Source organism: Aquila chrysaetos, chromosome 25, assembly GCF_900496995.4.
Source record: "Aquila chrysaetos chrysaetos chromosome 25, bAquChr1.4, whole genome shotgun sequence".
In the NCBI taxonomy this organism is placed as follows: Eukaryota; Metazoa; Chordata; class Aves; order Accipitriformes; family Accipitridae; genus Aquila; species Aquila chrysaetos.
The window spans coordinates 19,489,581-19,513,932 of record NC_044028.1 but is presented as its reverse complement, the minus strand read 5'-3'; the positions used below and the strand labels follow the sequence as shown (position 1 = coordinate 19,513,932).

At 39.6% G+C, this 24,352-nt stretch overlaps 2 protein-coding genes across 10 annotated transcripts in view; one reads left to right on the top strand and one right to left on the bottom strand.

Annotated features, from left to right (window-relative positions):
- IFT140 (intraflagellar transport 140) overlaps positions 1-24,352 on the top strand; it is a 95,871-nt gene that overhangs the window by 25,852 nt on the left and 45,667 nt on the right. For 8 of the 9 annotated variants that reach the window (XM_030001375.2, XM_041120201.1, XM_030001377.2 and 5 more), the window contains 10 exons: positions 4,981-5,184; positions 5,551-5,623; positions 7,131-7,222; positions 8,089-8,216; positions 10,984-11,101; positions 11,553-11,680; positions 14,269-14,416; positions 15,946-16,077; positions 17,244-17,276; positions 18,435-18,631. In XM_030001375.2, the coding sequence (XP_029857235.1) occupies positions 4,981-5,184; positions 5,551-5,623; positions 7,131-7,222; positions 8,089-8,216; positions 10,984-11,101; positions 11,553-11,680; positions 14,269-14,416; positions 15,946-16,077; positions 17,244-17,276; positions 18,435-18,631 (1,253 nt within the window). The remainder of the gene's footprint in view (positions 1-4,980; positions 5,185-5,550; positions 5,624-7,130; positions 7,223-8,088; positions 8,217-10,983; positions 11,102-11,552; positions 11,681-14,268; positions 14,417-15,945; positions 16,078-17,243; positions 17,277-18,434; positions 18,632-24,352) is intronic. The other variant, XM_030001373.2, reaches the window with a different exon arrangement.
- TMEM204 (transmembrane protein 204) overlaps positions 19,402-24,352 on the bottom strand; it is a 31,470-nt gene continuing 26,519 nt past the window's right edge. The window contains exon 3 of the mRNA XM_030001381.2: positions 19,402-21,134. Within this exon, the coding sequence (XP_029857241.1) occupies positions 20,890-21,134 (245 nt within the window). The 3' untranslated portion in view covers positions 19,402-20,889. The remainder of the gene's footprint in view (positions 21,135-24,352) is intronic.

The following is a 24,352-nucleotide window of genomic DNA, read 5'->3' as shown; positions in this document are numbered from 1 at the left end:
ATTATAAATTTAAATTTAAAAACTTTTACATTAACAAACAGTTAGCTTTTTTGACCACCACCATTCTGCTAAAAGGCAAAGCTTGTGCTTTTAGGTTCTCCAGTGTTTTTTGTTTTGTTTGCTTGCTATACCCTATTATTAAGTTTTTTCCAGGTTTTTTAGAGTTTCTGTTATAACTTAGATTATTCTGGTGCTGTGCTTAATATGTGAGAACATTACCCATTATTTTTTGGAAGGAATGAAAATCAAACAAATATATCTGGTGCCTTTCAAGAGAAAGTAATTTTATGTTTTCTTTTATTCTGTTTTCACATAAGAATGGAAAGTATTGAAAAAGCAATGGCATTTGCTTGCTCTGGGTTGGCATATAACGAGGGTCTGTATCGGAGTCCTACTTACGGAATTAAAACATAAGTACAATTAAAGTGGAGAACCCAAATCTTTTGTTAAGATGCTTCAGTAACAAAAGGTCCAGGATATAGGAAATAGCGTGTGCCATTAGTATATCATACATCTGCTAAGAAGTTGAGGCAAGGGAAGAGATATAGGTGTTTATGTCAGCCTGACCATTCAGGCATTTTCCAGATAACAGGATATGGAGTGCTGTCCAGAAATAGCACCTTGTTCCCAATGTTTGTTAGCATAAACAAAAGCATTGCCAAACAATTCCTAACAATCGCTGCATTTTTATCTCATGTTATAAAGCTGTCTTTAATTATGGAAACTCTAGATTATTTTTTATTGTAATCCCTGCATTCAGAAAAATACTTTGTAAAAGGCTTTAAAAATTTACACGTGGAATCTTTTGGTAGTTCCTATAAAACCCTTTTTGTATATTACCATGAAGAACTCAGAATAGAAGGCCATATACCATGGTGAGGTGAAAGGGCAGCAATAACTTCATTTGACTCCTTGCGAATCAACCTGATATGGTGGCTTCAAAAGAGAGGTGGTTGGGAAATGCACTCTAGCTCATCTGTTGTGCAGCATTGCATCTAGTTAATTGTAAATAAGTGCCATTAAAAAGAAAACTCCAAACAAACCATGCAAAATAGCTTTATTTCTTAGATCATGCTCTTGAAAAAAATGAAATTATTTCCAAACACAGCTACTTAAATCAGTGTTGTTGGAAAGGTATAGCCACAGAAATATCAGTATGTCAGGAAATTAATATGAAACTTCAAATAACTTTGAGGGAAGCAGAGACCTTAGACACTTGGCATATCCCTAGAGTTGATAGAGCTTATCAGTTGTGCAAGGACAGAGAAGTTCTTGGACTTCAAAGGGATTTTCTGCAGCTCTGAGAAACTTTATAATTGATCCAGCCCATTAAAGTATGTCCGTATGAATGGTTTCTGATAGATTACCCCCCACCACACACACACAAAAAACAACCGCAAACCCCTCTGCCTGTTCCCTGCCCAGCCCTGAGGGAGCTCCTGTGCTGAAGCTGTGCAGTGAACTATGGACTGTGCTTATCAAGGAGCATTATTGATGGTGTGTCGTAGCTCGGATGTAGCACCCCTGCACCCCCATGTGTAACTATAGCTTCCAGACTGGAGTTTGGATCGCTTCTGGCTAACGTGGTATGTGTGAAGAGTTCACGTGTAGTCAGCTGGTTGCCACAATACTTTCTGACAAGAATCATCCTTTGGTAGGAATAAACATAAATAATGTCAGACATGCTTGTTTAACTATGAAGATAAAAAGAAAGAAATGAAAATGGGAGCATTACTTTCTCTTTAATAATAGAATTCATCAGCTGCATGTTAGAAACTGTGTCTTTGCAAGCCATCTTGGAAACAGATCTTATCTTTCTCCCATTGAATTTTGTAAGGTATTTTCAGTTCTAGAATTGGTCTGTGTAGGTGCTATTTTTCAGTCTTAAAAGAAGGGAAAGATAACCTTCATAGAACTCACTGAAGAAGAGTTAGCTGGAACATGGAGATTCTTCCAGGAGAAGTGAGTTGGAAGCCACCATGCTGCTAGAAAGCTGCGAGTAGCTAGAAAGCTAGCTGCCATTACTGAAATTTGGTGGGACGAATCCCATGATTGGAGTGTGGCTATCGATGGCTGCAGGCTGTTCAGAAGGGACAAGTGAGGAAGGAGGGGCAGAGGGGTTGCTCTCTACATCAAGAAATGGATAGATTGTGAAGAGCTGTCTCTGAAGAATAACCATGAGAAGGTTGAAAGCTCATGGGTAAGGATTCTAATTCAAGGCAACAAAGGGAACTTTGTGGTTGGTGTTTACTACAAGCTGCCTGATCAAGGGGAGCCTATTGACGAAGCCTTCTTGCTCCAGCTACAGCAGGCATCACGCTTGCAGGCTCTCATCCTGCTGGGGAACTTCAACCACCCTGACATCTGCTGGAAAAGCAGCACAGTGAGTTGTAGGCAATCCAGGAGACTCCTGGAGAGCATTGAGGATAACTTCTTAAGCCAGGTAATAGACAGCCCTACCACAGGGGATGTGATACTGGACCTGTTGATCCCTAACGCAAGTGAACTAATCAGAGATGTCAAGATTGGAGGCAGCCTGGCATGCGGTGATCGTGCACTGGCGGAGCTCACAGTCCTGAGGGGTATGGGACAGGTGAAGAGTAAAGTCAGGACCCCGAATTTTAGGAAAGCAAGATTCTAGCTGTTAAAGGAGTTAGTCAATAGGATGCCCTGGGAAACTACCCTCAGGGATGAGGGAGCAGAACAGAGGTGGCAGATCTTTAAGGATGCGTTCCATGGAGCACAAGAGCTCTCAGTCCCTATGTGTAAGAAATCAGGAAAGGAAGGCAGGAGACCAGCATGGATGAGTCAAGACCTGCTGGTCAAACTAGAGGGCAAGAAGGAAATGCACAGGCAGTGGAAGCAGGGACAGGTATTGTGGGAAGTGTAGGGATGCTGCCTGGTTGTGTAGGGATGGGGTCAGGAAGGCCAAGGCACAGCTGGAGCTGAATGTGGCAAGGGATGCAAAGAATAATAAGAAGGGCTTCCATAGGTATGTCAGCCAGAAAAGGACGGTCAAAGAAAGCATACCCCCACTGATGAACAAGACTGATGAACAATGGACAAGGAGAAGGCTGAGGTACTCAACTTTTTTGCCACAGTCTTCACTGGCAGCCTCTCTTCCGGTAGCTCTTGAGTTGATGGACCTCAAGGCAGGGACTGGGGGAGCAAAGTCCCTTCCACTGTAAGAGAAGATCAGGTTCATGACCACCCGAAGAACCTGAACATCCATAAGTCTATGGGACTTGACGAGATGCATCCCAGAGTCCTGAGGGAACTGGCTGATGTAGTTGCCGAGCCAATGTCCATGATATTTGAAAAGTCATGGCAGTCAAGTGACATCCCTGGTGACTGGAAAAAGGGGAACATTGCACACATTTTTAAAAAGGGTAGAAAGGAGGACCCTGGGAACTACCAAACTGTCAGCCTCACGTCTGTGCCTGGGAAGATCATGGAACAGATCCTCCTAGAAGCTATGCTAAGTAAGGCACGTGGAGGACAGGGAGGTGATTCAAGACAGCCTGCATGGTTTCACTAGGGGCAAGTCTTACCTGACTAACCTAGTGACCTTCTATGATGGAGTGACTACATCAGTGGACAAGGAAAGAGCTATGGATGTCATCTATCTGGACTTCTGCAAGTCCTTTGACACCGTCCCCCACAATGTCTTTCCCTCCAAATTGGAGAGAGAGGAAGTTGATGGATGGACTGTTCAGTGGATGAGGAATTGGTTGCATGGTCTCATCCAGAGGGTAGTGGTCAACTGCACAATGTCCAGATGGAGATCAATGATGAGTGGTGTCCCTCAGGTGTCTGTATTGGGACCAGTACTGTCTAATACTTTCATCAATGACATAGTGGGACGGAGTGCATGCTCAGCAAGTTTGCTGACAACACCAAGCTGTGTGGTGTGGTTGACATGCCTGAGGGATGGGATGCCATCCAGAGGGACCTGGACAGGCTTGACAAGTGTGCCTGTGTGAACCTTATGAGGTTCAACAGAGCCAAGTGCAAAGTCCCGCACCTGGGTTGGTGCAACCCCTGGTATCAATACCCTGTTGGAGCTGGTCCAGAGGAGGCCACAAAAATGATCAGAGGGATGGAACACATCTCCTATGGGGAAAGGCTGAGAGAGTTGGGGTTGTTCAGCCTCCGGAAGAGAAGGCTCCGTGGAGATCTTCTTGTGGCCTTTCAGTACTTAAAGGGGGCTATGAGAGAGATGGGGACAGACTTTTTAGCAGGGCCTGTAGTGACAGGACAAGGGGTAATGGTTTTAAACTAAAAGAGGGTAGATTCAGATTAGATATAAGGAAGAAATTTTTTATGCTGAGGGTGGTGAAACACTGGCACAGGTTGCCCAGAAGGGTGGTCGATGCCCCATCCCTGGAAACGTTCAAGGTCAGGTTGGACAGGGCTTTCACCCACCTCATGTAGTTGAACATCCCAAACCATTCTATGATTCTATAAGGGGAGAACGATACTTTTGGACTGCTTTATTTATTCATCTGATTTAACATTCTTTGCTAGGGAATTTGAACTACATTGACTGAAAGAGTTATCAAAACTGCAGAAAAGAATACGGTAATCAAAAAAGAAACTATGCATGCAACTTGCTTTTACAGATTGCAGCATTATTAAGCCCTTTAAATATGTGATGCTGTCTTGCAGTAGTAAATGTAAGGTGGTGCAATAATATCTTAGGGAAGAAAAGTGGTTTTAATTTAAAAAACAGCTCCTCCCTTAGACTAAGGGAGTCTGAGTAGCTGGGTAACAAACATAATAGTTTTAATCTGTAATAATTCCTAGTCATTGTCTATAGTTGTATTTAGATAGTAGGACTTTGTATATGTATAAAAATGTTTATTCTATCCTACCCCTTGCCATCTCTCTTGGGACATTGCTGTGACTGTTCAAGATCTTAGATGAAATTGTGTGTTGTGCTTAGTTTTTTTTTTTTTTTTCTCTTCCCATTGTGTGCAGTGGGGCTCCCGAAAAAACCTGCTGGCAGTGAACAACATCAGCTCTGTGGTGATCCTGAGTGAGCAGGCCATATTGTCTCATTTTCATCAGCAAGTGGCTGTTGTACAGGTGTCTCCCAACCTGTTTAACGTGACCATCTTCAGCACAGGAACCACACACAGTCTTCGTGTTGATATGAATGTTAATGGAGTCTTCGCTACTAAGGTTAATTGGTTTTTTTCATTTATTTGCTCGATCAGTTGCCTAGTTGGGTGTATGGAGACCAAACTTTCTAAGTCTTTAATATAACCCTTCTCTGATACTCAGTTTATTGTGTTACGGAAGTATTGTTGTGACGGTAGCAACGATGCCATGGTGGAGCTCATTTTTCAGAGAGCACAGTGACTCAATAATTCTCTAGGTGCTGACCAGAGAACTTTTGGGTTTCCAAAAGCCTTCCAACCCAATACACAGAGGAACTAGTAAATGGTGGCTATTGTGTGGAAGGTCTTGCTGTGTTACTGCATGAATCCTGTATGATTCCAAAAGAAACCAAATGTATGTATTCTTTTGCTTTTTTGATTGTTTTAGGATGCTGTAGTATTCTGGAACGGGAAGCAAGTAACTGTCTTTGAGTACTCAGGAGATGCCTTCAGAAGTGCAGGTAGGACTTAAACAATGATCAGAGTTGAAATGGTTCTCTTCCTCCAAAGTTATATGTTGTCTTCATTCATGATAGCTGATGGACTGTAATCATAAGTGCAAAGTAAAAAATATTATTAACACTAATTAGACACTATTCCCATTTTGCAAGACAAAGATTAGGGTATAAAAATCATCAACAAAACCAGAACTCAAATGCCAACTCCTACATCTGTGCTTTATTCACTAAATATGCTGGGATCTAATGTGTGGGTTAACCTCAGAATATGTTGGTATTCCTGCGTATGAGTAGCAGTGTGGCAACACAGGTAAAACTGAAGGTGATGTGCACCTGTAGGCATAAAATTAAAATATATATCCTCTTAACCTCTGTTCAGCTACAACCCAATCCTGGAAGTACCTAAAGACTAAATGTATTTCATTCATAGAGTTCCTAAGGCATCCAAGTGTGTGACTAGCCTTAACAAAACCAAGTGTCTTGTTGCTGTTTCCCACAGATTAGACATATACCTGACTGTCACACCTAGACTTGAAAGGTACCTTCAGAGCTAGCATATCATATAGGGCCTTGGACAAAATGTGATGTGACGATAAGGCTGCTTCTTTTTATCTTTTAGGTAAATCATTCCAACAGTTGATCAAGAACAGAATTGTTTTCCTACTTTTGTATCCATAGCTCCTGTTGCCTTTTACAGATAGGTCATGACGATGGCTATTGATGGCTTTTCTATTTTGCTTGGGAGAAGGTGTAATCAAGGTTACACAGCACTTACATAGGAACTGGGAAGGAGTAGGTTTTAGTCCCAGCTGTCAGGAAAATCTGTTCCATAAACTGCTATATATACAGCTAAGTGAAGTAAATTAGTATTTTCTATGATTAATTCTCCCTAAATATTTCTGCCTTGAGAAACAGGTTATGCAGAATTCCATCAATCCCATGCAAAATCTTGAGAGTTTAGGCTTTGTATTTTCACAACCATTAAGTGTTTTCTGAGAAGTGGCTTATCTTGTCTATATTTACTCATTTATTTTATAACTTTCCCATGCTGAATCAAAGCATTACTACCACCAAGGTCCCAACAGTCTACAACACTCATGAAATTTTTTAAGAGCCACTCTTCTGACAGAGATTCCTTTATCACTCTTCAGTTGTAGTTCAATGAAGGAAGGAGTGAATTCTCTTAACAGAACCTCACATTGCATTACTCTTTTTCTTTCCTTCACTCCCCATATCAACTCTTTTCCCTTCCTCTCCCACTTGTTTTCATGGGCAGAGTGTACAAAACACCTGTTTTTAGTAGGAGCTCCAGCTTTTGGTTGTAATGGCAGAATGGAAGAAGGCTGAGACACCAAGGAGTTTGGGAATCAGTAGAGACTGACGGATTGAAAAATGGATTTGGTGCAAGACAGTGGAAATTGAATACTTTAAGTCAAAATTCCTGGGTTTTTTTTTTTCCTTTTCTAAAAATCTGTTTATTGTAATGATGGCTTTATTGTGATTGTTCCAGGCTCTTTTCTTTGTGACTCTCCAGTTCTGTCTGTGCATGGAGAAAATCTGTACACAGTTGAGCCATATCGCGTCCAGGTCCGCACCTGGCAGGTAAGGGCTGGTGTAATGATGAAGCAACAAATACGCCTTATTGTTTTCAAAGTTGGTGTTACAGCTTAGAAGTTAAGTGGATGTTCTGTAAATCTATTAACTCTACCTTTGTCATAGAAAAAATATTTTGAGTATTTCAGCAGAAAGATCTTTGACATTTTGTGTCCTTTAAAAAGTCTGTCACTTTAAATGCTACTGCACTGTAACTAATAAGTATTTATAAGAGAAAACAAATTCTGTAAGGGCCAGACTTTAAGAGGATCAAAATTGCATGCAGGTTGAATATGTATATTACTGACAAGAAGATGAACGTACTGAGTATTCTTATGGGATAATGAAAAATACCCCCTGCACATTCTGTGTGTTCCTGCAAAAATCTTTTGCTTAACCTTTGCAGCCTCTGCTAGTCCACAAGAAACAAGAAGAGAAATCTGATTATCAGAGTTCTATGATACATATTTTGTTTAGGAAAATAAATATTATATTTAAGAATGGATAGGATTTATCACAACAAGGACTGATTTCATTCATATATTTATTTTTGCAGCTGTATATTAAAGGACCTTCAGGGACCTATATTTCTGTATCCCTCTTAGTTGGAAAAAGTGGTATTATTGAAGAGGAAATTGTTGCAGAAGGATACCTCTAAATTTTTACTTTTTTGGAGGCTGGACATCCAGTTTTCCACCTGAAGCACAGATTGCATTTGTAAAGACTGTGTGTGTGTGTGTAGTTTCTCTCATTTTGCTGGTAGTGATTTGTCTAACATAGAAGTTCAGCAGTTAGTTACTTAACTTCATGACTAAATAAGTTCCTTCTAGTTAGACTCTGAACACACAAACCTGGTGTTACACATTTCCTCTCAGGGCACAGTTAAACAGCTGCTGGTGTTCTCCGAAGCAGAGGGGAATCCGTGCCTCTTGGACGTCTGCGGAAATTTCCTGGCTGTGGGAACTGATTTGGCTCACTTTAAAATCTTTGATCTCTCCCGCAGGTATTAATAAGCCTCTTAAAAGCATCTGTTTATAATTGAGCATATATTTTGTGGGGAGGGGGAATCTTTAGTTGGTTTTGATCTGATGAAAAGTAATAGTCACTTTGAATCTTGAGACAATACATGCAGCCTCTGTGAACTGATGGCCTATCCCTAAAGAAAGGGAAGAGCCACAGAATTATTAGACAAGTCATGGGATAAGTAACAATAATTCTTAAAAGAGGATATTGTGAGAGATATTTGTGTCTCTTTGAAAGTGGGTAGAGAATTTATGGAGGATCAGGACAAGGAAGTCATATGTTTCTGCTGAGAACTTGACCAAGACCTTAATCTCAGAAGAGTTGAAATAAAAAAAAAAAAAAACAAAAAACAAAAACTAGGTCTCATATCTCCTCATAAATCAACAAACCTGGTTCAGTGAATCCATGGAGGAAGTGAACCTAGAATTGTGGACAGTCTGTTCTTCCTTCTGTTAAGGTTAAGAGAGAAGTTTACTTTGTTCAAACTTTACTGTGTGTTCCCCTGCTGACAAATAGCTGTGGCGTGAAAGAGAGATGTGTCTGACATGACTTTCAGTTCGAAAATTTATCTGTGTATTGGCTTTGTGTGGCAAGGTTTTGGTAGCGGGGGGGGTTAAGCTTCCCCTGTGTCTGACAGAGCCAATACCAGCCGGCTCTAAGATGGACCCGCCGCCGGCCAAGGCCGAGCCAATCAGCGATAATGGTAACACCTCTGTGATAACATTTTTAAGAAGGAAAAAAGTTGCTGGGACAGACAGAAATGGCAGCTGGAGAGAGGAGTGAGACCATGTAAGAGAAACAACCCTGCAGGCAGCAAGGTCAGTGAAGAAGGAGGGGGAGGAGATGCTCCAGGCGCCAGAGCAGAGATTCCCCTGCAGCCCACGGTGAAGACCATGGTGAGGCAGGCTGTCCCCCTGCAGCCCATGGAGGTCCACGGTGGAGCAGATATCCACCTGCAGCCCGTGGAGGACCCCACGCCGGAGCATGTGGGTTCCTGAAGGAGGCTGTGACCCTGTGGGAAGCCCACGCTGGAGCAGGCTCCTGGCAGGACCTGCGGATCTGTGGAGAGAGGAGCCCACGGAGCAGGTTTTCTGGCAGGACTTGTGACCCTGTGGGAAGTCCGCGCTGGAGCAGTGTGCTCCTGAAGGACTGCAGCCCGTGGAAAGGACCCATGCTGGAGCAGTTCGTGAAGAACTGCAGCCCGTGGGAAGGGCCCACGTTGGAGAAGTTCGTGGAGGACTGTCTCCCGTGGGCGGGACCCCACTCTGGAGCAGGGGAAGAGTGTGATGAGTCCTGCCCCTGAGGAGGATGAGGCGGCAGAAATAATGTGTGATGAACTGACCGTAAACCCTATTCCCCATCCCCCTGTGCCGGTGTGGGGGGTTGGTAGAGAATCCAGGAGTGAAGTTGTGCCTGGGAAGAAGGGAGGGGTGAAGGGAAGGTATTCTGAGATTTTGGGTTTATTTCTCATTACCCTACTCTGGTTGATTGGTAGTAAATTGAGTTAATTTTCCCCAAGCTGAGTCTGTTTTGCCCGTGACAGTAATTGGTGAGTGATCTCTCCTGTCCTTATTTCAACCCACAGGCCCTTCCTTATATTTTGTCTCCCCTGTCCGGCTGAGGAGGGGGAGTGATAGAACGGCTTTGGTGGGCACCTGGCATCCAGCCAGGGTCAACCCACCACAATCTGCTAATGACAAATGTAATTTTGAAAACCTGAAAAACCTCAAGAGTGAAATGGATTCTGTTCTTCCTTACATACTGTCACCAGAGGAATGCCAAAGTCTAGTTAGTTACCCACTTGGCAACTCATTACCTGTGTTGAGATGGCACAAATTCCACATGGGACACAATTTGAAGGTTATTGGATTTGGGCAGGTTGTAACTAGCACAAATATTGGATTGTGATGTTTGATGGTGGAGAAAAAGCAGCTTAACTTCTGCATGCTATGTTAAATTTTTGTGGCTAGTAATGAAAACACCCTTTCTCAAATGATAACAGTATAGCGCTCTTTAATTTCAAAGCAAGAGTAGTTGGCTTAGAATAAATGAGAAGTCTGAACATGTAACCCAAGAATATTATTTTTACAGAATCAAAATTTTTTTCATGGGATCATATTATGGGTCTAAATTACTGTCACTTCTTTCTGTTGCATTCTTTTGATTCATGAGATTTGTCCTCTTTGTTGCTGAATGATCGCTGGGTTTGTATCTATACAGGCAGTAAGATTCTTTCAAGATAATAAAAAAACAGGGGGGGGGGGGGGGGGAAGGGTGGGTGTTAAGTATTGAATGATACAGTCTTTTGGAACTTATGTACAGAGGGAAAGTGACCAGTAAGATGATATAAATTACCACCCCCCCAATGACATTTCTTTACCTCTGGTCCACAGTGTGTTTTCCATATGCAAACTTATGTGATGGGCTATATTCAACATTCATGGTACTATTCAACTTGCTTATGTAGGGATGTTCTTGCTGTATAGCCCTGTTTTGGGAATCCTGTAGGAGCACTGAAGTTTATTCTTGCTGATTCATTGAGGAAAGAGTGTGTCATTAACTTCTTCCTGAAAGAAAGGCAGGTCGCAGTAATCCTCTGGAGAGGAAGCTGGAGTCTGGGGCAGTGGTGTCATAAGGTAGAAATAGTTTGTTTTTAAAAGTCTTACCCATAATTTGAAAAATGTTTTGGCTGATCCATATTGCCAGTTGCTTGCCATCATATGATTTATGTTTATTCCTTTCCACAGAGAGGCAAAAGTGCACTGCAATAGCAAGAATTTCTTTGAGCTGTTTCCTGGCCTTGGAGGCATTGCATCTGTCAAGTGCAATGCTAGTGGCAATAAAGTCAGCATCCTTGTTAGCAAGGTGAGGCAAAGGTCTTCACTTACTGCCCTAGGACCTGACCATCAGTTAATAGACTGGTGCAGTTCAAGGAGATTACTGAAGACACAAGATTCACTTCTCAGAAATAAACCTATGTGTTCTATGCAGCGTATTGGGTCTTGAAATGTCATGTCCAAGCATGTAACTAAACACTAAAATTAAGGTATGTTAAGGTTTTGTGCATTTGGCGAGAACAACCCAGAAAAGGAAGCGATATTTTAGTTACAAAAGCTACTTTGTAGCATTTCAAAGAAATCAAAGGTTAACTCGCTAGAATAGAAAAACAGCAAGAAATTTTCTGATATTTCTTCCAAAGAATATTCTTGTGTGATTACCAGGAGACAAAACTGAGAGCGTGAATCAGATGAGATAAACATACCTTTTTTTCTTTTTGACTGCGTGCTTCAGCAACTTTTGTTTTCCCTTCTTGTAGGCGGATGGGAACATTGATTCCAAGATCTGTTTCTATGATGTTGAAATGGACAAAGTTACACTCTTTGATTTCAAGGCTGAACAGGGAAACGGTAGAGAGAAGCTTTCTTCTGGACAAAGCATTGACAAGTAAGAAGCTTTTATTTTGAGAAGTATTACTTGTGGATTTAAGATATGAATCTGCCCTCTGAAGACAAGCAACACCTTGATACTGACATTCCTCTGACTTTGTGTAGTAGCTTGTATGAATTTAATTATTTTCTTTCTAAAGAATTAATTAAAACTGGTGCATTGTATGTCAATCAGCCTGCATCCCCGTCTCTTCCAATATGTGAACTAGGGAGTGTCAAACAAAGGTATCAGAAAGCAAGCTCAAAATAAGCAGGAGGCAGTGGTTCTTCAGACAAGACGCAGCTAAGCTAAGGAACTCCTTGCCAAAGGAAGTTAGAGGTGATAAAGGAAGGGTTCATGGAGGTATTGGACAAATTCATAGGAGAGAAATGTAGTGAGAGTTACTGGAAATGTGGAAGCCATATCTGGCTCAAGAGGTCTCTGAGAGGAGGATGATTGGGTGTTGGGGGGGTATGTGTAGAGGTATTATATGAATGGAATCGGGATCCGGGTCTTAAAATAAAGAAAAATCTTGGAAAATCTTGGAAACCTACTCTTCCATGAAGAGTTTACAGGGTAGGAAATGAAAAGAGGACATTCTGAAGCTCCTCCTAGGAAAAAAGTTAATTTTTAAGTCCAATACAGGATGTTTTTGTATGGATAAAAAGAAATGAAATATCTATTTAGAACTGACAGCTTTGTTTTCATACAAGCTGCTCTGTGGCTAATACATTAGAAATCCTAATAGCAAGGCAGCAAAATGCGGTGAACTAGGAATTCTCATGGAAGTATGGTGGATGTTAGGGTACAAATTCCCATCTAGTTTTACAACAATTTTTCTGACTGACAATTTTTCTTAAGAAAAAACAGTGTTAGAATAGAAGGTGGTTTGTTTTTTTTAGCAACTATCTGCTATAGGTATTACAAGCAAAAAAGGCTTTACTCTCCTTACTACTGAAAACCAGAAGAAACTACCCAGCTCATCAAAAACTAAGGACAGTGCAAATTTGGGGCCTTACATCTTGGTCAGTTATGTAAACAGTGTAATAATGAGTAGCGAGGAAGTTGTTTTCAAGTGTAGTATCTTGTGTAGCCCAACAGAGGCCACCACAAGCTAGTAATGCTGTTTCTCTGATATTTAAATACTAGATGGTGTCAGTGTGAATAATCCATTTATCTGTGCTTCATTTTAGAGTGTCTTGAAATTGGAATGAGTAAACTCACCAGAAAATAATAATAACCTACACTTCTTCCCCTTCTCTCTCTCTCCTCCTGAGGCAGAATCTAAACACTTGCAATTTTTTTACACAAATACTGTTTTTCAGCTTGTGAGTAATTTATTTTGAATTCAGTGGATAGGACGTTGTGTATTTCTGCATCTCTTTGAATCCCTCCATTAATTTGCCTTCCAGTCCTCCTCCAATCCTCCCCACAAAGTCCACCCTTCAGTGGTGACAGCAAATGAGAAAAATATTTTAATGATATCTCTGGTTTCTCTGGTTTTTTTTTAAATTTGACACCTATTTATATTCTGTGTTTTTTCATAAGAATTCTAAGCCATTGCTAAAATAGTGTGATTCTGTATGTCTAGAGTCTTAACGTGGCCAGCACTGAAGTAGTATTTAAATGCCCAAAGGAGGCAGTAAAATGTTTCTTATTTAAACTGCTGCTGGAGAGTGGCTTTCCTAAGGCTGCAGGGGTTGTCCTTGTGCTTAATGTGCTATTTCACAGTGCCTTGGAATTATTCATGCACAGTATGAAGTTCAAGCACAGTACTGAGGAAATGGAATGAACTGTGGCATATCTAGAGACTGAAGTCCCCCAGCTGCAGGTCAGGTTCAGCTGCAACTCTGGAGTTTCCCTCAGCACTGAGAAGTTCAGCAGTTCAAAGCATCAGTCATGCTGCAAGCCCAGGTCTCTCTGCTGAACTCGCAGTAGAGAGAGATCTGTTGCCAGAGAATATAATCTAATTTCTTATTTTTCCCCCCATTGGTTTAACCACAATTGTCTAGTTGTCATCTTTTATAACCACTGCTTAGCTGGATTTGAACGTGAGACATACGTACTAGAAACTCTCTTTACTGCTTATCTAAATGCACATCAGTGTACTCAAGCTATCTTTAACCTGGCTGGGCATTTCTAGCAGTGCTGGCAATAAGCACCTTCGGGCAGGTTGTAAAACCCACAAGAAGACATTGCTGAGGTAGTCCCCGTGTTACAGTAGCTATACCGGTAGCAGTTGCTAAGGTAGATCATTTGAAGGATGTTCTGGTATTTCTGTGGGACATGTGATCTCAGTGGAGGCAGATTTTGGGTGCCTATTTGTATTTGTGGCAGTATCAGCTTTTTTCTCTACTGAAATGCTTTATGTCCTATAGTCATGGTTAATATATACAGAACAAACTAAAAGTGGCATTGCCACATATAAGGTGTTAGGAGGTAGGAAGATGTATATGGTTAATGTTACAATGCAGGGGTACTGGTATAGATAACTGATCATCATCTGAAAATTATCCCTTGGTTAGTCCTTTATTTACATTCATGCACTGAATGGGCTGGAATTACTTTGTCTCCCTTTCTACAATTTTTTTCTTGTCTTTTGGTAGGTCTGTTTTGGAGTATCCAGAGTTGCACAGTCACATCCCTGCTTGCCATTTCTGGGATCAGAGTGAACCAAGACTTTTTGTATGTGAAGCAATTCTTGAAACAGGCCTACAGTCTCCAGACCAGAAGAAAAACCAGACTGAGAGCACAGTATGGTCTTTTTGTTTTACCTTGCTTTACATGGAGTTCTCCCTGTCCAAGTAATAAATCATTGGTCCTTCATTAAGAATGTGGGAGTAGGTAGTATACATTATCTTGTACAAAAATGAGTAGTGAAACTATGTATTTGGTGTTTGTGGCTTCAGGTCGTCACTGTACATTAGCCTGCTGGTTTAGCCCTCACTTGAATACAATGAGGAAAAAAAAGAGGTAATTTCTTTACCTATGCTAGAATTTTGAAGATGATCATAATGCAAGCTTGTATTTAGACTAAATTTTTTCAAGTGACATTAACGGGTGAATTGATAATCTAGAGGTTTGATACTTATTTTAAAAAAATAATGCAGATTTTATATCTGGAGTCCACTTTTAGCAGCAAGAATTAATTTGTTAGAATAACAGGGATCCTACTGTTAAGGTGAACAGTGCAATACACTCCTCCCGCCCAGTTCTTACCATCTTCTGCTTTGCTGGACAGACATTGTACTTCTTTATGGTACTTCCAAAATTGTCTTTTACGGTCATTTTTACATTAGAAAAAAAATACATATTTATTTATCAGAAATGATCTAATAAAAGATTTCTTTCATCAGACCAACAATTCTTCCACGCTTCCCCTCCTAATGTGCTTGTAGCGGTCCTTACCATTTTGCCTGTACAGAACTGCTTGTCCTTCATAAATATTCCATTGATTTGAAATGTCCATATTGATTTAAAGTTTTCTGATTAGTTATACCTCTTCCAATTAGAGATAGAAAGCTCTTTGTTTCTTTTGTTAGTTGAAACAACTTTAGAAAAATCATGGGAAGATCAAGGTAGAAAGGAGGAATGGAATAGGGATGCCTAGGGTCTTCTAGCAAAGAGGATGCTTCAACCTAATATTCCTACTCTAAACAAGTAAAAATGTTTGGCTTCTACATAAAGTTGAAAAATAAAAAGATATAAAAGGAGTGCAACTTACTTTTTGGCCCTTATTCAACAAAACTTTTAACTGTATCCTTATTCTTTAAGAAATAAGAAGTCTGATTAACTTTTGTTAGAAATAAATGCTTCATTTTGACTTGAGTCAGGTCAATATTTAAGCTGTTACAGAAGGTATTTGTAAATGGCTAGTATATTCACTGGGAACTCAAAACAGGTGATGAGCTGCTGAAATTATAATAGAAATAATATATTATTAAAAAAAAAAAATTGAAAACAGTTGGCAGTATTTCTTTCACCTGAGTCAGATCTGTCAGAGACTTTTAGAGTAGCAGTCTGTGGCCAGGGACTTCCCTCTTTATGGTTGGTGAAGCTGGTTCCTAGGAATACAGTCTGTAATGTAGAATGAGTTGTTGACTACTCACTATATAGGGAGGAAGCGTGCAGCTCTGCCCTCTCCAGCAGGTGTGCGCATGTGAATGTATATGTCATATTATTTTCAAGAGAAGGTTCTGCCAACTGAGTATGGAAAATAAAAACAAAATGAAAGAAGGATATTGCAGCATAAAACCAAAACAATGCTTTGCTTCCTTTTCCAGATGGATGTTTGGATTATATCGTTCTTCAGTACTGAAGAGCATGGCCTTTTGCTTCAGGACAGTTTTCCATTGCCTTCATCCTACCAGGTTCTTCTGGGCATAGAGGTGCCACATTATTACTTTGCAAAAAAGGTGAGGAAATCTTTCACAATTCCTTCCCTTCCCATAAATTCTGACTTTTCACTGCATAGGGATCAAATTTAACCAAATTGAGTCTGGGGTAAGTAGAGAAACTCCAATGGCAGTTGCTGCATCACACGTAGAAATGACATAAAGATGATTCTAATGCAGGTGTACTTGGCAGTATTGTGGAAATTGTACTGAATTGGCTTTTCATGGGTACTGCAGTCTGCATGCCATGTGTCAGTAAAGGAGACACAGTAATTACCATGAAATGCAACTAAAAAAAGGGATGTGAAAAAAATTCTCTTTCTACTTTATGTAGTCACTGTGCCTATTGCAAGTAGGGGTGTGTGTGTCAACTTTACATAGGCCGTAAGAGGGGGAGGTTTCCTACTAGCTTCAGCAGAAGCAACCCATTTCCTTGTTGGAATGGAGCTTAATCCCCACAGAATATCAAAGACAGCAAGAACACTCATCTTGCACTGTCACCAAATGGCTATGCGCTACAAATACCAGGAATGCATGCTTTAACTTCTTAAACTTGAATATGAATCCAAAATTGTTTGCATCTTAGGTAAATAATACCGTGCGTAATTCCATGCATACTGGAAGAAATGAAGCCTATTACCTACAGATTGGTTTTCCGGTTAAGCTCTGACCCGAGTTTCTTAGCGCTTGTTAAGATGATGATTTGCACTGCTCCCTTCTTGTAGGGGGTGCTTAATGGAGTCTGTTTATTCTACCAAGGCATTTATTTTTGTAAAATCTGCAGGAACTTAATATTAATGAGACTTCTAATACTCAAAATCTTCTGAATAAGACCAATGTGATCATGTAAATCTTATTTCATGTAGTTTAGGAGCAGTGTTAAACAGGGAGAATGTATCTAAGTGTTTTTCTGCTTGATATATTTAGATTGAGAGCAGTACTTTGCAATTTAGCCCCCTTCCAAAGAGCTGACTGTTGTCACTCTTCCTGTGCAGATCTAGCTTTCAGAATTGCACTCCATTTTACTTTCCTTTTTCCCTTAATTTGAAAGGTCAAGGGCGATCTGCTGCATTGTCTAATCTTTCTTTTAACACTTCCCCCCATCATGTCTCATGCTATTTTGCTTTGATGTTATGTCTCTTGTTTTTCTTTTTTTTTAACTCTGTATGGATTATTGCTGCCATTAGTTGTTTTTTCGGAGGGGATGTGTCTATAAACCTGTAAGTATCTGCATTATTTTCCTCCTCTTCCTTCATTCTCTGCTTTTCAGTCTTCTGTTTCTATTTTCTTCCCTCTGTAGATTACTGTATCTTAGTGACTAACTTGTTATATAATAATTCATTTTGGAAACATGATTTAGTATATGAACAGAGTCTGCTTTAAATATAGCAAATTGAGTTGATGCAACAAGTCTGTTTTGACCAAGTTTCGTTCCAGGGTTTCTCCTTATTCATTACAATGTCTTTTCTGTCCTGGTTCCAGAAATTCCCCAAACTGTAGTCAAATGCATTCACACTTCTGATTTCTGTCTTTTACTGTATCTAATACTTTCATTGTATAATAATATAATAGTATTTTTTAATTGGCTTCTGTAAACATTAATATTTAGCTATCTCATCTAACTATACAATTAGGGTAGAGTATATGTGAAATTTGGTGTCTTTCATGACTCAGATGATCTTCCACTGTGTTTGGCTTATGCAAGTTTCCTTGCTCCACGCTAGACTGATCATTTGATATTGATGATTGACCTTATCTTTATTCTTTTTCTCAATAATGGTTAAATTGCTTTGAGCTGCCTTTCAGTGACTGGTGATTGTATCACTGAAGCTCCAGAGGCTCCAGAACTGCCAATTGTATGGGGAAGGGTTGGAATCTGAGGTTTAGTGTTCATAAGCTTCACATGAAGGCAAGAATAAAATAATTGGGCCTATGTAGTTAACTTTCAGAACAGCAGACTCATTTTTGAGAAAGAGAGTGACCTTAGAAAAATGTTTATCTGAAATCTCCAGAAATCTGGGGACTTAAAATAATAGTTCCTTTTATAGTCATAATTACAATAATAATATAAAATATAAAATAATAATAATTATGACTATAATAATAGGAGGCTGCCTCTCCTGTGACATTTTACCAATCTCCAAACTATCACTGATGTACTGTGATTGTTCGTTATGATATGCTAATCTCTTCTATGACATTCCATATTTTGGGGTGTTTTCTAGGAAGTTTGAAACATTGCAACTGTTGTCACTATTGATCATGGTCCTGCAGAAAAAGAAAACTTGGACTGTAGTGGAAATAACATAATTACTTACACATACCAAGGAATAAGTTTCAACCTACTTGATACCTAAATGATAACATTTTCATTTTAGCTGGGAGAAGCTGAGAAAGAACAAGCAGAGTCGGGCTCAATAAAGGTGTCTCAGATGGTTGTGAGAAGACCCATGAGAGATTTCATTGGATTAGGAGACTGTGATAAGACTACCCGGGATGCCATGCTGAACTTCAGCTACTATCTGACTGCTGGAGACATGGATGAGGCCTTCAAATCCATCAAGCTGATAAAAAGGTATCGTAAGTATTTGTATATATTTCTTTATGGGTACAGTTTATTTTCATTAAAAGTTTGTATGATGTTTTGATCCTCCTAAATTCTCCTTACATATTTCCTGTCTGATTTCATTCTCCCTTTCATTTTTAACAAGATGAAATATCTTTATCTTACAGACATTTTAATGTATTCTCTGCTTATCTTTGTCTACAAGATGTTACAAGCTCTGTGGATTCTTTTTTACTAAATGGGAAAAAATGATTGATAACAAGCAACCTTATTCTGTGTCTGAATGGCAAAAATCTCACATTATCACTAGAAGAAAATGAACATTCACAACTTTATTTATACATCTAAAATAATCACAGTAATACCGAGTATTACAAATTCACTGACCACATAGCTGATTTTTAAATTTAAATGTACATTATTATAATATGGATATTGCAATATTAGAAGAAATAATATAATGTCTTTTAAATATTCCAATATTTTATTTTTTAAAAACCCTGCAATTAATCATAGCATATTATTTCTAGAAAATATTTTCCAGAAAGTAATGCAGGCAAATGAATACAAATCTTAGTTGGTTTTTACAAACCTACTGCTAGAAGAAACTCTTTGTCAGCTTTATGGTATTCTACCCTGATAGTCTAGAACAATGTAGTTGTTCTAAAGCATCAGTCTCTGCAGAGTGTTGCTCACCTTGAACGTGGTGCAGAGCAGCAGTTGGGGTTGAGTTTCTTATTACATCAGAACTGAGTGCAGAACAGAACTCAAGAGCCAGCTTGATGATCACATTTTATTAAAGTGTGGAAAAGTATGGTGAAAATAATGGTAAAGAAGAAAAGCGGTGTACTCAGCTGGGAGTGACACAACGGTCCTGAAGAACTTGTAACATTCACAGCTCATGGTCCTTCAGACCTATCAGTAACTGTGCTCAGAGTAGCATCCTTAGAGTTTTCAAACATGTCATTGCCTCTAGTTCCTGTATCCTAAGTATTTCTGCATAATAGTTTTTGACTGTTGTTTTTCTTCCTGAAAGTTACACGCACATGACTCGTGAGGCCATGTGCTTCCCAGGGTCAGGCTTTATAAACATTACGCTTAATTCCAAAGGTACTAATTATTTTCATTTCATTACCATATTAAGTTACCAGGCAGGTCTTTTTTAAATCTTATGCTCAAGTCCTGTATGTGTTTCTTGTTCTCCAATTTGGGTGCTTGAGTGGCAGTTATATTCTCCAATATTCACTGTGTTATGTGCCTCTGAGCATCGTTGGGCAGAGCTTGGTGTCCTGACATAGCACTCTAATCTGAAAATGTCACAGAGAATGTTAAAGCAAGCTGGGAAGAAAAGAAATTAATTTGGGCTGAAATATCTATTCTTAATAATCATTTCCAATAATGTAAGTTAATAGTATCTGTGATTATTAGGGGGTCCAGGTAACCTTATTCTGTAGATATTTGCTGTCATTGTAACACTGAAATAGATTTTTCAGCAACATGTATTGCCTGTTCCAGCTGCGTACCCTTTTCATTTTTAATGGCTTGTCTGTTTATGTGTAAGATAAACCCAAACCTTTGTCTCAGGATAAAAAAGAAGTGTCTGAAAAAATGCAACTTAATTCTTCTGCATTCCCTTACTTTACAATTAGAATGATTAGAGTTGCTTTTGCTTTTTACTGTCTGGGCTGTGCTGTGGCTGGGGAGCAGGTGTTGCAGCTAATGAGAAGTTCCCTGAAGAGAGGTGGATGGAAGGACTAAAGATTCATTAAATTTAAACAGCTCTTAAAATCATCACTTATTCTATAGTGAGTTTTCTGCTTTCTGAGATTGCCTGTTAACTCCAAAGCTATTGCCACTGGTCTCCTGTAGCTTTTTACGTTATTATTAGGGAGCAGGATAACTTCATGCAGACAGAGAAAACATGTTTGGCTGCCTCTTTTCTGTATTCTGATTGCATACACTCTGTGTCTGCTACAGCTGACCCTGCTGACATGTAGCTGTGATGTTCTGTCAGGATTCTGACAATCCAACATTCTGTGCTGTACAGCAGAGGGAGAGGGCAATATAATATAATATATATAAAATTATGTGTTTTATACATATGTATATAGATGGAGCCCATCCAAATAATAATTGAGGGCCTCTGCCCACAAGAGTGAGCTTTGTGATGTCTTTCAACCCTTGGTTTTAAATTATAGCATATATTTATAGAAGACAACTCCAGTGCAGATCTCCTTGGAGATCTCTTCCCTTTCAAGTCCACTCTTTCAGCACGGTGACTCAACATAGTCGTTTTCCAGGCCCCGGCGAAACCGAGCGGTCAGGGTACGGCTAATGACAATGACCCGGGGTGCCATGCAGTCCTCACGCCTGTGAAGGATGTTCCATATGAGAATGGCAGCTGCCAGCGTAGCCAAAAGACAGGCTCCAATGTTCAGATAGCAAGACCAAGAGAGGTTGGTGTATGGTCCGATGCGGTAGAAAGTCACCAATCCGATAACCAGAACAAAACCTGCAAGGAGAATGTGAGAATTATTTTTAATGGGTTATTCTCTTGAATTTCTGTAGTGGCAAGATGCCATAGGCCAGCATTCATGAGTCTGTAAAGCCTTTCTATCCCTATTATGATGTGCTGTATGTGTTCGTGAAGGCATAGTTGGGCATGATGATATATGCAAAGACTGGGTGCCTGAAATGGAGTCTTAATGTTAGGTTTCAATCTGTTTACTCTGATTAAGTTTCCTACTACCACTTAGCTGTATTTCACGGTGTGTTTTTTCCCCATCCTCTTGTCTCACATGCACAGATGTCCTCTTTCTTATTCCTGTTGCCAGCACAGAAAACTGGTATACTAATGATAATAATAATGAAAATATTTTATTCAGAATATGGTACACTTATTCTGAAATTTTAAAATGTTTATTTAAGGCAGGCTGCTATTGTAAACTACAAAGATGATGAATAGCTAAATATCTTACAGAAATAATAAAAAAAATATAGAAGCTGAAAAAAAAGGGAAGGTAAAATAAATGGGACTTTTATGGTCCTACTTTTTCTGCACTGGAAGAAAGTGTTATGAGGCAGGAGTAGTATCATGCCTTCAGAAGCTACCAAAGACAAGGTTTCCATTCCCTTCCTAACTTTAAGCACAGTAGTAAGTTCCCTAAAAGGTAGGTAATATTAGAGTAATAACACTGCACTTGTCTACCATTTCCATCCAGATGTCACAATGTGATTTGCAAAAAAACTGAAAAAAATATTTTCCATGTTCTTTTTGGTAGACACCACTGATAAATAGTAATGTTATTTCAGAGATGAGGAGTGACTTTTCTAGTCATGCAGGAGGTCCATATTAGAACAAGGGGCAGAATCCGTATCCCTTGACTCCTACTTTCTATTACTAAGACTGCCCTTTCCCTGAAGAATGCATTGATAAGCACACAATTACTTTTCTTCCTTCTGTTTATTGTATTAGTCTCTCTTCCTGTCCCTATTCTCAAATAAAACTACCTTTCAGCTTAAGTAATTTATACATGTGATTAGATTGAAACAAACAAAGAGGCAAATATGCCTCACTAACCGAAAAAAGGTTTTCGCTATTTTCCTACACACTTCCTTAACCACCACCATAACACAAGAAATATCGTTGACAAAAGGACCCCTTCATGAAGGAAGACTAGAATAAACAAAGGCCCATAAACAACCGGAGGATTTCTAGATACCATCTTCCTAAGTTCACAGGCAAGGACAAGTCAAGAGCAGGTAAGTCCCAGTGGCTGCATGCTGTATTCTCAGTTACCTGTGCTGCTTGTAAACACTGTTCCCACAGATACGTGGCAATGCTCAAAAATGGTGTGACACCAGGCTCTGGTCCTTGATTTTCCATGAAAGAGCACATCCTGAGTATGCATTGTATCAAGTTTCTTTCTAAAAAGAGTACTAGTAATGCAGTGAAGATGGAAAAGACACAAATTATATACAGATGAAAAAAATAGAGGAGGGGAATGAAATACAAATAGGAGAAAAAAATCAATTGCTACTTAAGTAGGTGTGACACTTTTACTGTTCCGAGAGTCAATAATGTGAAGGCTGAATCCCCCTCCTAATAAAACAAGCAATGAATGAATATTAATTGAGGAGACGTCTGGCATCCTCAGCTTTCTTGTGTCTACCTAGGAGGTGGTTTGTAACTCAGTTGCTTGCTACCTTTTCGTCCTGAAGTAGCACTGTCCCACAGGTGGCATGTACCAGAGAGGGTTTGAAGTGAGTCATCTCTTCCTAAGGATATATGAGAAGGAAATAGGTTCTTACAGGAGGAGTAGCTCTTTCCTGCTCTTTCACCACTCTGCAGTAGCCTTTGCTGTGAAAAAAGTCTAACATGGATGGGTTTTAGGCTGTTGACTCAGTTGTAAGGACAGCAATTAATAATGCCTTGATTTTGTCAGTAAGTCTAGTAGTTATTTAATGGTTCAGCTTAGTTATAAATGACCAAGTTTCATTTGGGAAAAATGTGGCCACATGGAGCACACTGAGTAGTGGAAATCACTGATCTATACAGTAATTGTTTGCTAGCACTCCCAAATTGAGTCTGCAGGCTTACTTAGGAGGACATTTTAATGTTAGCGAAGTTGGAGATGGGATCCCAATACATAGGTGGTCATCTAGCATTATTTCAGTGTATACAGGTTTGAAAGTTGCTTCTTGACTCCTGTTCGAAAAAATACTGAGTTACAGCTGAGGTAGTTAAGCTTGAATCTTCATTTTTTTCAGTAATCACTGTTGGATGACACACCTTATATCAGACTATGCATGCGTTTTAAAATCCTCGTCTCTTGAAGCCAGGCAGATGTTATCTACATCCTTGGATGGACTGTTGAAGGCAAATCATGTGTCTTTGAAGGAATTAATTTTTCTGTATATTCATATGCTTAGCTCATCACCATATGAAAGTGGGAGTGTTCTCTCCTTGTGCATTCAAAATCCTCAGTGAAGTTTGCACATGTTTTTTCAGCATTCATTACTTTTGTCCTCAAAGCCACAGCTATTTGTGCTCTTCCTTTTCTGTGATGTTTCCTTGAACTGCTTTTGAATTCTCATGACTTTGCCATTTGGTGTTATCTGGGCCTTGTATGACTTTAATCTATTTCTTTATTGTTAGCAGTAATAGCATACAAGAAGATTGCAGCAGAGCTGGGAAACAAAAGACCTTTCCCTCATTTCCAGCATCATTCTCTGAGTTCAGTTTCTCTTATGGTAGAGAAGAGAGGGGGAGATCAGATCCTGTATTGTGGAATACATCAGGTTTTTTTAAACTCTCCTCTGAGATGGCTCAGTTCCCCATCTGTGGAACTAAGATGAAGAAACTTCTTTTCTCCTGTGCTTTGTTTTGTATTTCAGGGCTTTGTGAGCAGCGCACACTAGCTGTAATGTGCTTAGAGAGAATGTGTCTCTCTACATCTACTTTTGAGGTCTTCGGGTTTTATAATACAGATATACACTGATAGTGCTTTGCTCTTCCACAGGTTGCAGTGCGCTTTTCAAAGGATGATAGATACCATTTTTCTCATAAAGGTAGGAAATTGAGAGAAAGGGAGATTGCTTGTACCTCCTGTGGCAAGTTGTGGAGCTGTTTCTTTTCCTTCTGGTTTAAAATTAGCAGGAAGGAGGGTATTGAGGTAAAAATCAAGAGACCCATCTTACTGATGAGTCTGGGACATGATGAAACTTTGT